A 14,363-nucleotide genomic window follows, 5' to 3' on the forward strand; every position below is an offset into this window, starting at 1 on the left:
CAGTACACTCACCATACTTAATAACCAGGCTACAGTCTACATTATAGACTGTCAGTACACTCACCATACTTAATAACCATTACTACAGTCTACATTATAGACTTTCTGTACACTCACCCAGCCTAATAACCAGGCTACAGTCTACATTATAGACTGCTAGTACACTCACTCAGCTTAATAACCATTACTACAGTCTACATTATAGACTGCCAGTACACTCACTATACTTAATAACCATTACTACAGTCTACATTAAAGACTATCAGTACACTCACCATACTTAATAACCATTACTACAGTCTACATTATAGACTGTCAGTACACTCACCCAGAATTAATAACCATTACTACAGTCTACATTATAGACTCTCAGTACACTCACCATGCTTAATAACCAGGCTACAGTTTACATTATAGACTGTCATTACACTCACCATACTTAATAACCAGGCTACAGTCTACATTATAGACTCTCAGTACACTCACCATACTTAATAACCATTACTACAGTCTACATTATAAACTGTCAGTACACTCACTCAGCTTAATAACCATTACTACAGTCTACATTATAGACTGTCAGTACACTCACCATACTTAATAACCATTACTACAGTCTACATTATAGACTGTCAGTACACTCACCCAGAATTAATAACCATTACTACAGTCTACATTATAGACTCTCAGTACACTCACCATGCTTAATAACCAGGCTACAGTTTACATTATAGACTGTCATTACACTCACCATACTTAATAACCAGGCTACAGTCTACATTATAGACTCTCAGTACACTCACCATACTTAATAACCATTACTACAGTCTACATTATAAACTGTCAGTACACTCACTCAGCTTAATAACCATTACTACAGTCTACATTATAGACTGTCAGTACACTCACCATACTTAATAACCAGGCTACAGTCTACATTATAGACTGTCAGTACACTCACCATACTTAATAACCATTACTACAGTCTACATTATAGACTTTCAGTACACTCACCCAGCTTAATAACCAGGCTACAGTCTACATTATAGACTGCTAGTACACTCACTCAGCTTAATAACCATTACTACAGTCTACATTATAGACTGCCAGTACACTCACCATACTTAATAACCATTACTACAGTCTACATTAAAGACTATCAGTACACTCACCATACTTAATAACCATTACTACAGTCTACATTATAGACTGTCAGTACACTCACCCAGAATTAATAACCATGACTACAGTCTACATTATAGACTGTCAGTACACTCACCATACTTAATAACCAGGCTACAGTCTACATTATAGACTCTCAATACACTTACCATACTTAATAACCATTACTACAGTCTACATTATAGACTCTCAGTACACTCACCATACTTAATAACCAGGCTACAGTTTACATTATAGACTGTCAGTACACTCACCATACTTAATAACCAGGCTACAGTCTACATTATAGACTCTCAGTACACTCACCATACTTAATAACCATTACTACAGTCTACATTATAAACTGTCAGTACACTCACTCAGCTTAATAACCATTACTACAGTCTACATTATAGACTGTCAGTACACTCACCATACTTAATAACCATTACTACAGTCTACATTATAGACTGTCAGTACACTCACCATACTTAATAACCAGGCTACAGACTACATTATAGACTGTCAGTACACTCACCATACTTAATAACCATTACTACAGTCTACATTATAGACTGTCAGTACACTCACCCAGAATTAATAACCATTACTACAGTCTACATTATAGACTGTCAGTACACTCACCATACTTAATAACCAGGCTACAGTCTACATTATAGACTCTCAGTACACTTACCATACTTAATAACCATTACTACAGTCTACATTAAAGACTATCAGTACACTCACTCAGCTTAATAACCATTACTACAGTCTACATTATAGACTGTCAGTACACTCACCATACTTAATAACCATTACTACAGTCTACATTATAGACTTTCAGTACACTCACCCAGCTTAATAACCAGGCTACAGTCTACATTATAGACTGCTAGTACACTCACTCAGCTTAATAACCATTACTACAGTCTACATTATAGACTGCCAGTACACTCACCATACTTAATAACCATTACTACAGTCTACATTAAAGACTATCAGTACACTCACCATACTTAATAACCATTACTACAGTCTACATTATAGACTGTCAGTACACTCACCCAGAATTAATAACCATGACTACAGTCTACATTATAGACTGTCAGTACACTCACCATACTTAATAACCAGGCTACAGTCTACATTATAGACTCTCAATACACTTACCATACTTAATAACCATTACTACAGTCTACATTATAGACTCTCAGTACACTCACCATACTTAATAACCAGGCTACAGTTTACATTATAGACTGTCAGTACACTCACCATACTTAATAACCAGGCTACAGTCTACATTATAGACTCTCAGTACACTCACCATACTTAATAACCATTACTACAGTCTACATTATAAACTGTCAGTACACTCACTCAGCTTAATAACCATTACTACAGTCTACATTATAGACTGTCAGTACACTCACCATACTTAATAACCAGGCTACAGTCTACATTATAGACTGTCAGTACACTCACAATACTTAATAACCATTACTACAGTCTACATTATAGACTGTCAGTACACTCACCATACTTAATAACCAGGCTACAGACTACATTATAGACTGTCAGTACACTCACCATACTTAATAACCATTACTACAGTCTACATTATAGACTGTCAGTACACTCACCCAGAATTAATAACCATTACTACAGTCTACATTATAGACTGTCAGTACACTCACCATACTTAATAACCAGGCTACAGTCTACATTATAGACTCTCAGTACACTTACCATACTTAATAACCATTACTACAGTCTACATTAAAGACTATCAGTACACTCACTCAGCTTAATAACCATTACTACAGTCTACATTATAGACTGCCAGTACACTCACAATACTTAATAACCATTACTACAGTCTACATTATAAACTGTCAGTACACTCACTCAGCTTAATAACCATTACTACAGTCTACATTATAGACTGTCAGTACACTCACCATACTTAATAACCATTACTACAGTCTACATTATAGACTGTCAGTACACTCACCCAGAATTAATAACCATTACTACAGTCTACATTATAGACTCTCAGTACACTCACCATGCTTAATAACCAGGCTACAGTTTACATTATAGACTGTCATTACACTCACCATACTTAATAACCAGGCTACAGTCTACATTATAGACTCTCAGTACACTCACCATACTTAATAACCATTACTACAGTCTACATTATAAACTGTCAGTACACTCACTCAGCTTAATAACCATTACTACAGTCTACATTATAGACTGTCAGTACACTCACCATACTTAATAACCAGGCTACAGTCTACATTATAGACTGTCAGTACACTCACAATACTTAATAACCATTACTACAGTCTACATTATAGACTGTCAGTACCCTCACCATACTTAATAACCAGGCTACAGACTACATTATAGACTGTCAGTACACTCACCATACTTAATAACCATTACTACAGTCTACATTATAGACTGTCAGTACACTCACCATACTTAACCATTACTACAGTCTACATTATAGACTGTCAGTACACTCACCATACTTAATAACCAGGCTACAGTCTACATTATAGACTGTCAGCACACTCACCATACTTAATAACCATTACAACAGTCTACATTATAGACTGTCAGTACACTCACCATACTTAATAACCATTACTACAGTCTACATTATAGACTGTCAGTACACTCACCATACTTAATAACCATTACTACAGTCTACATTATAGACTTTCAGTACACTCACCCAGCTTAATAACCAGGCTACAGTCTACATTATAGACTGCTAGTACACTCACTCAGCTTAATAACCATTACTACAGTCTACATTATAGACTGCCAGTACACTCACCATACTTAATAACCATTACTACAGTCTACATTAAAGACTATCAGTACACTCACCATACTTAATAACCATTACTACAGTCTACATTATAGACTGTCAGTACACTCACCCAGAATTAATAACCATTACTACAGTCTACATTATAGACTGTCAGTACACTCACCATACTTAATAACCAGGCTACAGTCTACATTATAGACTCTCAGTACACTTACCATACTTAATAACCATTACTACAGTCTACATTAAAGACTATCAGTACACTCACTCAGCTTAATAACCATTACTACAGTCTACATTATAGACTGTCAGTACACTCACAATACTTAATAACCATTACTACAGTCTACATTATAGACTGTCAGTACACTCACCCAGAATTAATAACCAATACTACAGTCTACATTATAGACTCTCAGTACACTCACCATACTTAATAACCAGGCTACAGTCTACATTATAGACTGTCAGTACACTCACCATACTTAATAACCATTACTACAGTCTACATTATAGACTTTCTGTACACTCACCCAGCCTAATAACCAGGCTACAGTCTACATTATAGACTGCTAGTACACTCACTCAGCTTAATAACCATTACTACAGTCTACATTATAGACTGCCAGTACACTCACCATACTTAATAACCATTACTACAGTCTACATTAAAGACTATCAGTACACTCACCATACTTAATAACCATTACTACAGTCTACATTATAGACTGTCAGTACACTCACCCAGAATTAATAACCATTACTACAGTCTACATTATAGACTCTCAGTACACTCACCATGCTTAATAACCAGGCTACAGTTTACATTATAGACTGTCATTACACTCACCATACTTAATAACCAGGCTACAGTCTACATTAGACTCTCAGTACACTCACCATACTTAATAACCATTACTACAGTCTACATTATAAACTGTCAGTACACTCACTCAGCTTAATAACCATTACTACAGTCTACATTATAGACTGTCAGTACACTCACCATACTTAATAACCAGGCTACAGTCTACATTATAGACTGTCAGTACACTCACAATACTTAATAACCATTACTACAGTCTACATTATAGACTGTCAGTACCCTCACCATACTTAATAACCAGGCTACAGACTACATTATAGACTGTCAGTACACTCACCATACTTAATAACCATTACTACAGTCTACATTATAGACTGTCAGTACCCTCACCATACTTAATAACCAGGCTACAGACTACATTATAGACTGTCAGTACACTCACCATACTTAATAACCATTACTACAGTCTACATTATAGACTGTCAGTACACTCACCATACTTAACCATTACTACAGTCTACATTATAGTTGTCAGTACACTCACCATACTTAATAACCAGGCTACAGTCTACATTATAGACTGTCAGCACACTCACCATACTTAATAACCATTACAACAGTCTACATTATAGACTGTCAGTACACTCACCATACTTAATAACCATTACTACAGTCTACATTATAGACTGTCAGTACACTCACCATACTTAATAACCATTACTACAGTCTACATTATAGACTTTCAGTACACTCACCCAGCTTAATAACCAGGCTACAGTCTACATTATAGACTGCTAGTACACTCACTCAGCTTAATAACCATTACTACAGTCTACATTATAGACTGCCAGTACACTCACCATACTTAATAACCATTACTACAGTCTACATTAAAGACTATCAGTACACTCACCATACTTAATAACCATTACTACAGTCTACATTATAGACTGTCAGTACACTCACCCAGAATTAATAACCATTACTACAGTCTACATTATAGACTCTCAGTACACTCACCATACTTAATAACCAGGCTACAGTCTACATTATAGACTGTCAGTACACTCACCATACTTAATAACCATTACTACAGTCTACATTATAGACTTTCTGTACACTCACCCAGCCTAATAACCAGGCTACAGTCTACATTATAGACTGCTAGTACACTCACTCAGCTTAATAACCATTACTACAGTCTACATTATAGACTGCCAGTACACTCACCATACTTAATAACCATTACTACAGTCTACATTAAAGACTATCAGTACACTCACCATACTTAATAACCATTACTACAGTCTACATTATAGACTGTCAGTACACTCACCCAGAATTAATAACCATTACTACAGTCTACATTATAGACTCTCAGTACACTCACCATGCTTAATAACCAGGCTACAGTTTACATTATAGACTGTCATTACACTCACCATACTTAATAACCAGGCTACAGTCTACATTATAGACTCTCAGTACACTCACCATACTTAATAACCATTACTACAGTCTACATTATAAACTGTCAGTACACTCACTCAGCTTAATAACCATTACTACAGTCTACATTATAGACTGTCAGTACACTCACCATACTTAATAACCAGGCTACAGTCTACATTATAGACTGTCAGTACACTCACAATACTTAATAACCATTACTACAGTCTACATTATAGACTGTCAGTACCCTCACCATACTTAATAACCAGGCTACAGACTACATTATAGACTGTCAGTACACTCACCATACTTAATAACCATTACTACAGTCTACATTATAGACTGTCAGTACCCTCACCATACTTAATAACCAGGCTACAGACTACATTATAGACTGTCAGTACACTCACCATACTTAATAACCATTACAACAGTCTACATTATAGACTGTCAGTACACTCACCATACTTAATAACCATTACTACAGTCTACATTATAGACTGTCAGTACACTCACCATACTTAATAACCATTACTACAGTCTACATTATAGACTTTCAGTACACTCACCCAGCTTAATAACCAGGCTACAGTCTACATTATAGACTGCTAGTACACTCACTCAGCTTAATAACCATTACTACAGTCTACATTATAGACTGCCAGTACACTCACCATACTTAATAACCATTACTACAGTCTACATTAAAGACTATCAGTACACTCACCATACTTAATAACCATTACTACAGTCTACATTATAGACTGTCAGTACACTCACCCAGAATTAATAACCATGACTACAGTCTACATTATAGACTGTCAGTACACTCACCATACTTAATAACCAGGCTACAGTCTACATTATAGACTCTCAATACACTTACCATACTTAATAACCATTACTACAGTCTACATTATAGACTCTCAGTACACTCACCATACTTAATAACCAGGCTACAGTTTACATTATAGACTGTCAGTACACTCACCATACTTAATAACCAGGCTACAGTCTACATTATAGACTCTCAGTACACTCACCATACTTAATAACCATTACTACAGTCTACATTATAAACTGTCAGTACACTCACTCAGCTTAATAACCATTACTACAGTCTACATTATAGACTGTCAGTACACTCACCATACTTAATAACCAGGCTACAGTCTACATTATAGACTGTCAGTACACTCACAATACTTAATAACCATTACTACAGTCTACATTATAGACTGTCAGTACACTCACCATACTTAATAACCAGGCTACAGACTACATTATAGACTGTCAGTACACTCACCATACTTAATAACCATTACTACAGTCTACATTATAGACTGTCAGTACACTCACCCAGAATTAATAACCATTACTACAGTCTACATTATAGACTGTCAGTACACTCACCATACTTAATAACCAGGCTACAGTCTACATTATAGACTCTCAGTACACTTACCATACTTAATAACCAGGCTACAGTCTACATTATAGACTGCTAGTACACTCACTCAGCTTAATAACCATTACTACAGTCTACATTATAGACTGCCAGTACACTCACCATACTTAATAACCATTACTACAGTCTACATTATAGACTTTCAGTACACTCACCCAGCTTAATAACCAGGCTACAGTCTACATTATAGACTGCTAGTACACTCACTCAGCTTAATAACCATTACTACAGTCTACATTATAGACTGCCAGTACACTCACAATACTTAATAACCATTACTACAGTCTACATTATAGACTGTCAGTACACTCACCCAGAATTAATAACCATTACTACAGTCTACATTATAGACTCTCAGTACACTCACCATACTTAATAACCAGGCTACAGTCTACATTATAGACTGTCAGTACACTCACCATACTTAATAACCATTACTACAGTCTACATTATAGACTTTCTGTACACTCACGCAGCCTAATAACCAGGCTACAGTCTACATTATAGACTGCTAGTACACTCACTCAGCTTAATAACCATTACTACAGTCTACATTATAGACTCTCAGTACACTCACCATGCTTAATAACCAGGCTACAGTTTACATTATAGACTGTCATTACACTCACCATACTTAATAACCAGGCTACAGTCTACATTATAGACTCTCAGTACACTCACCATACTTAATAACCATTACTACAGTCTACATTATAAACTGTCAGTACACTCACTCAGCTTAATAACCATTACTACAGTCTACATTATAGACTGTCAGTACACTCACCATACTTAATAACCATTACTACAGTCTACATTATAGACTGTCAGTACACTCACCCAGAATTAATAACCATTACTACAGTCTACATTATAGACTCTCAGTACACTCACCATGCTTAATAACCAGGCTACAGTTTACATTATAGACTGTCATTACACTCACCATACTTAATAACCAGGCTACAGTCTACATTATAGACTCTCAGTACACTCACCATACTTAATAACCATTACTACAGTCTACATTATAAACTGTCAGTACACTCACTCAGCTTAATAACCATTACTACAGTCTACATTATAGACTGTCAGTACACTCACCATACTTAATAACCAGGCTACAGTCTACATTATAGACTGTCAGTACACTCACAATACTTAATAACCATTACTACAGTCTACATTATAGACTGTCAGTACCCTCACCATACTTAATAACCAGGCTACAGACTACATTATAGACTGTCAGTACACTCACCATACTTAATAACCAGGCTACAGTCTACATTATAGACTGTCAGCACACTCACCATACTTAATAACCATTACAACAGTCTACATTATAGACTGTCAGTACACTCACCATACTTAATAACCATTACTACAGTCTACATTATAGACTGTCAGTACACTCACCATACTTAATAACCATTACTACAGTCTACATTATAGACTTTCAGTACACTCACCCAGCTTAATAACCAGGCTACAGTCTACATTATAGACTGCTAGTACACTCACTCAGCTTAATAACCATTACTACAGTCTACATTATAGACTGCCAGTACACTCACCATACTTAATAACCATTACTACAGTCTACATTAAAGACTATCAGTACACTCACCATACTTAATAACCATTACTACAGTCTACATTATAGACTGTCAGTACACTCACCCAGAATTAATAACCATTACTACAGTCTACATTATAGACTGCCAGTACACTCACCATACTTAATAACCATTACTACAGTCTACATTAAAGACTATCAGTACACTCACCATACTTAATAACCATTACTACAGTCTACATTATAGACTGTCAGTACACTCACCCAGAATTAATAACCATTACTACAGTCTACATTATAGACTGTCAGTACACTCACCATACTTAATAACCAGGCTACAGTCTACATTATAGACTCTCAGTACACTTACCATACTTAATAACCATTACTACAGTCTACATTAAAGACTATCAGTACACTCACTCAGCTTAATAACCATTACTACAGTCTACATTATAGACTGTCAGTACACTCACCATACTTAATAACCATTACTACAGTCTACATTATAGACTTTCAGTACACTCACCCAGCTTAATAACCAGGCTACAGTCTACATTATAGACTGCTAGTACACTCACTCAGCTTAATAACCATTACTACAGTCTACATTATAGACTGCCAGTACACTCACAATACTTAATAACCATTACTACAGTCTACATTATAGACTGTCAGTACACTCACCCAGAATTAATAACCATTACTACAGTCTACATTATAGACTCTCAGTACACTCACCATACTTAATAACCAGGCTACAGTCTACATTATAGACTGTCAGTACACTCAGTATACTTAATAACCATTACTACAGTCTACATTATAGACTTTCTGTACACTCACCCAGCCTAATAACCAGGCTACAGTCTACATTATAGACTGCTAGTACACTCACTCAGCTTAATAACCATTACTACAGTCTACATTATAGACTGCCAGTACACTCACCATACTTAATAACCATTACTACAGTCTACATTATAGACTCTCAGTACACTCACCATACTTAATAACCATTACTACAGTCTACATTATAAACTGTCAGTACACTCACTCAGCTTAATAACCATTACTACAGTCTACATTATAGACTGTCAGTACACTCACCATACTTAATAACCAGGCTACAGTCTACATTATAGACTGTCAGTACACTCACAATACTTAATAACCATTACTACAGTCTACATTATAGACTGTCAGTACCCTCACCATACTTAATAACCAGGCTACAGACTACATTATAGACTGTCAGTACACTCACCATACTTAATAACCATTACTACAGTCTACATTATAGACTGTCAGTACACTCACCATACTTAACCATTACTACAGTCTACATTATAGACTGTCAGTACACTCACCATACTTAATAACCAGGCTACAGTCTACATTATAGACTGTCAGCACACTCACCATACTTAATAACCATTACAACAGTCTACATTATAGACTGTCAGTACACTCACCATACTTAATAACCATTACTACAGTCTACATTATAGACTGTCAGTACACTCACCATACTTAATAACCATTACTACAGTCTACATTATAGACTTTCAGTACACTCACCCAGCTTAATAACCAGGCTACAGTCTACATTATAGACTGCTAGTACACTCACTCAGCTTAATAACCATTACTACAGTCTACATTATAGACTGCCAGTACACTCACCATACTTAATAACCATTACTACAGTCTACATTAAAGACTATCAGTACACTCACCATACTTAATAACCATTACTACAGTCTACATTATAGACTGTCAGTACACTCACCCAGAATTAATAACCATGACTACAGTCTACATTATAGACTGTCAGTACACTCACCATACTTAATAACCATTACTACAGTCTACATTATAGACTCTCATTACACTCACCATACTTAATAACCAGGCTACAGTTTACATTATAGACTGTCAGTACACTCACCATACTTAATAACCAGGCTACAGTCTACATTATAGACTCTCAGTACACTCACCATACTTAATAACCAGGCTACAGTCTACATTATAGACTGTCAGTACACTCACAATACTTTATAACCATTACTACAGTCTACATTATAGACTGTCAGTACACTCACCATACTTAATAACCAGGCTACAGACTACATTATAGACTGTCAGTACACTCACCATACTTAATAACCATTACTACAGTCTACATTATAGACTGTCAGTACACTCTGGTTAATAACCATTACTACAGTCTACATTATAGACTGTCAGTACACTCACCATACTTAATAACCATTACTACAGTCTACATTATAGACTGTCAGTACACTCACCATACTTAATAACCATTACTACAGTCTACATTATAGACTGTCAGTACACTCACCATACTTAATAACCAGGCTACAGTCTACATTATAGACTGTTAGTACACTCACCATACTTAATAACCATTACCACAGTCTACATTATAGACTGTCAGTACACTCACCATACTTAATAACCATTACTACAGTCTACATTATAGACTGTCAGTACACTCACCCAGAATTAATAACCATGACTACAGTCTACATTATAGACTGTCAGTACACTCACCATACTTAATAACCATTACTACAGTCTACATTATAGACTCTCATTACACTCACCATACTTAATAACCAGGCTACAGTTTACATTATAGACTGTCAGTACACTCACCATACTTAATAACCAGGCTACAGTCTACATTATAGACTCTCAGTACACTCACCATACTTAATAACCAGGCTACAGTCTACATTATAGACTGTCAGTACACTCACAATACTTTATAACCATTACTACAGTCTACATTATAGACTGTCAGTACACTCACCATACTTAATAACCAGGCTACAGACTACATTATAGACTGTCAGTACACTCACCATACTTAATAACCATTACTACAGTCTACATTATAGACTGTCAGTACACTCTGGTTAATAACCATTACTACAGTCTACATTATAGACTGTCAGTACACTCACCATACTTAATAACCATTACTACAGTCTACATTATAGACTGTCAGTACACTCACCATACTTAATAACCATTACTACAGTCTACATTATAGACTGTCAGTACACTCACCATACTTAATAACCAGGCTACAGTCTACATTATAGACTGTTAGTACACTCACCATACTTAATAACCATTACCACAGTCTACATTATAGACTGTCAGTACACTCACCATACTTAATAACCATTACTACAGTCTACATTATAGACTGTCAGTACACTCACCATACTTAATAACCAGGCTACAGTCTACATTATAGACTGTCAGTACACTCTGGTTAATAACCATTACTACAGTCTACATTCGTGTAGGAACAACCACAAAGCACACAGATGTAGTTTTATATCACTCCCATTGTTTCCCTCCACGATGTCTCCTTTAAGCAATAAATTACTCGCGGGGTGTAAAGAAAACAGTCATCTCGACGAATACTGGCACATCTTATGCCCCTCACGAGGTAAACTATTCACAAATTAAATCGTTTGTATTTTGTCAATGACCATAGCCTCAGCACTGCCCCATAGACTCAGCACTGTCCCATAGACTCAACACTGTGCCATAGACTCAGCACTGCCCCATAGACTCAGCACTGCACCATAGACTCAACACTGCCCATAGACTCAACACTGCACCATAAACTCAGCACTGCCCCATAGACTCAGCACTGCCCATAGACTCAGCACTGTCCCATAGACTCAGCACTGCCCCATAGACTCAGCACTGCCCCATATACTCAGCACTGCCCCATAGACTCAGCACTGCCCCATAGACTCAGCACTGCCCCATAGACTCAGCACTGCACCATAGACTCAACACTGCCCCATAGACTCAGCACTGCCCATAGACTCAACACTGCCCCATAGACTCAACACTGCACCATAGACTCAGCACTGCCCCATAGACTCAGCACTGCCCATAGACTCAACACTGCCCCATAGACTCAACACTGCACCATAGACTCAACACTGCCCCATAGACTCAGCACTGCCCCATAGACTCAGCACTGCCCATAGACTCAACACTGCCCCATAGATTCAGCACCGCCCCATAGACCCAACACTGCCCATAAATTCAACAGTGCATATTTAAACTATCTGCGAATCACGGGCTGGACATTTGAGGCCACTTTTTACCTCATGTTTTCCCTCACGAGAGGCGATCTCGCACCCCTGGGGGGTCGTCATCGTCGTTAATTTCTGCTCCGAAAAAAATCAAATCCGCACCTCACGACTCTCAAAATGGCGCCTGGCCGAGGAGGAGCCTCAAAAATTTTGCGGGAAAAAAAAAATCCCGCGTCACGTGGCTAGGGAGGAACCAAATCTGATTGGCTCCAAGTCGCCGCTTGGACCAATCAGAGAGCTCCAAGCGCCTCGCCTCACAGCAGCTCCGCTCCTGCACTGACAGATCACTGCAGAAGGTCTCTCGTCTGTAGTTGAATAGTGTAATAGTGTGTGTATCTGTGTGTCTGTGTGTATGTGTATTTATCTCTGTGTGTGTATGTGTATCTGTGTGTATGTGTGTGTATCTGTGTGTATGTGAGTATGTATCTGTGTATGTCTCTGTGTGTCTCCGTGTGTGTCCGTGTGTGTACGTGTGTGTGTCTCTGTGTGTGGTGTGTGTCTCTGTGTGTGATGTGTGTGTGTGTCTCCGTGTGTGTCTCTGTGTGTGTCTCTGTGTGTGTGTCTCTGTGTGTGGTGTGTGTCTCTGTGTGTGTGTCTCTGTGTGTGTCTCTGTGTGTGATGTGTGTGTCTCCGTGTGTGATGTGTGTGTCTCTGTGTGTGTGTCTCTGGGTGTGTCTCTGTGTGTGATGTGTGTGTGTCTCTGTGTGTGATGTGTGTGTCTCTGTGTGTGTGTCTGTGTGTGTGTATGTGGGGAGCGGTAGTGTAGTGATTAGCGCTACGCCGCGCTACGATTCTCTGAACCGGTCCTGGGCCTCCCCTAGGTCGACTCAGCCTCAAATGAGTACCTGGTGTGGTGGTGTGTAGTA

The 14,363-nt window shown here is 37.4% G+C and overlaps 1 protein-coding gene across 1 annotated transcript in view; it reads right to left on the reverse strand.

Moving 5' to 3' along the window:
- LOC142921677 (uncharacterized) overlaps positions 1–13,621 on the reverse strand; it is a 39,732-nt gene extending 26,111 nt beyond the window's left edge. The window contains exon 1 of the mRNA XM_076062981.1: positions 13,510–13,621. Within this exon, the coding sequence (XP_075919096.1) occupies positions 13,510–13,560 (51 nt within the window). The 5' untranslated portion in view covers positions 13,561–13,621. The remainder of the gene's footprint in view (positions 1–13,509) is intronic.
- Positions 13,622–14,363: the final 742 nt, after the last annotated feature.

The sequence above is a fragment of the Petromyzon marinus genome, unplaced genomic scaffold (genome assembly GCF_048934315.1).
Source record: "Petromyzon marinus isolate PM22_M1 ecotype Great Lakes invasive population unplaced genomic scaffold, UKy_Petmar_22M1.pri1.0 PM_G_Scaffold_83, whole genome shotgun sequence".
NCBI classification, from domain to species: Eukaryota; Metazoa; Chordata; class Hyperoartia; order Petromyzontiformes; family Petromyzontidae; genus Petromyzon; species Petromyzon marinus.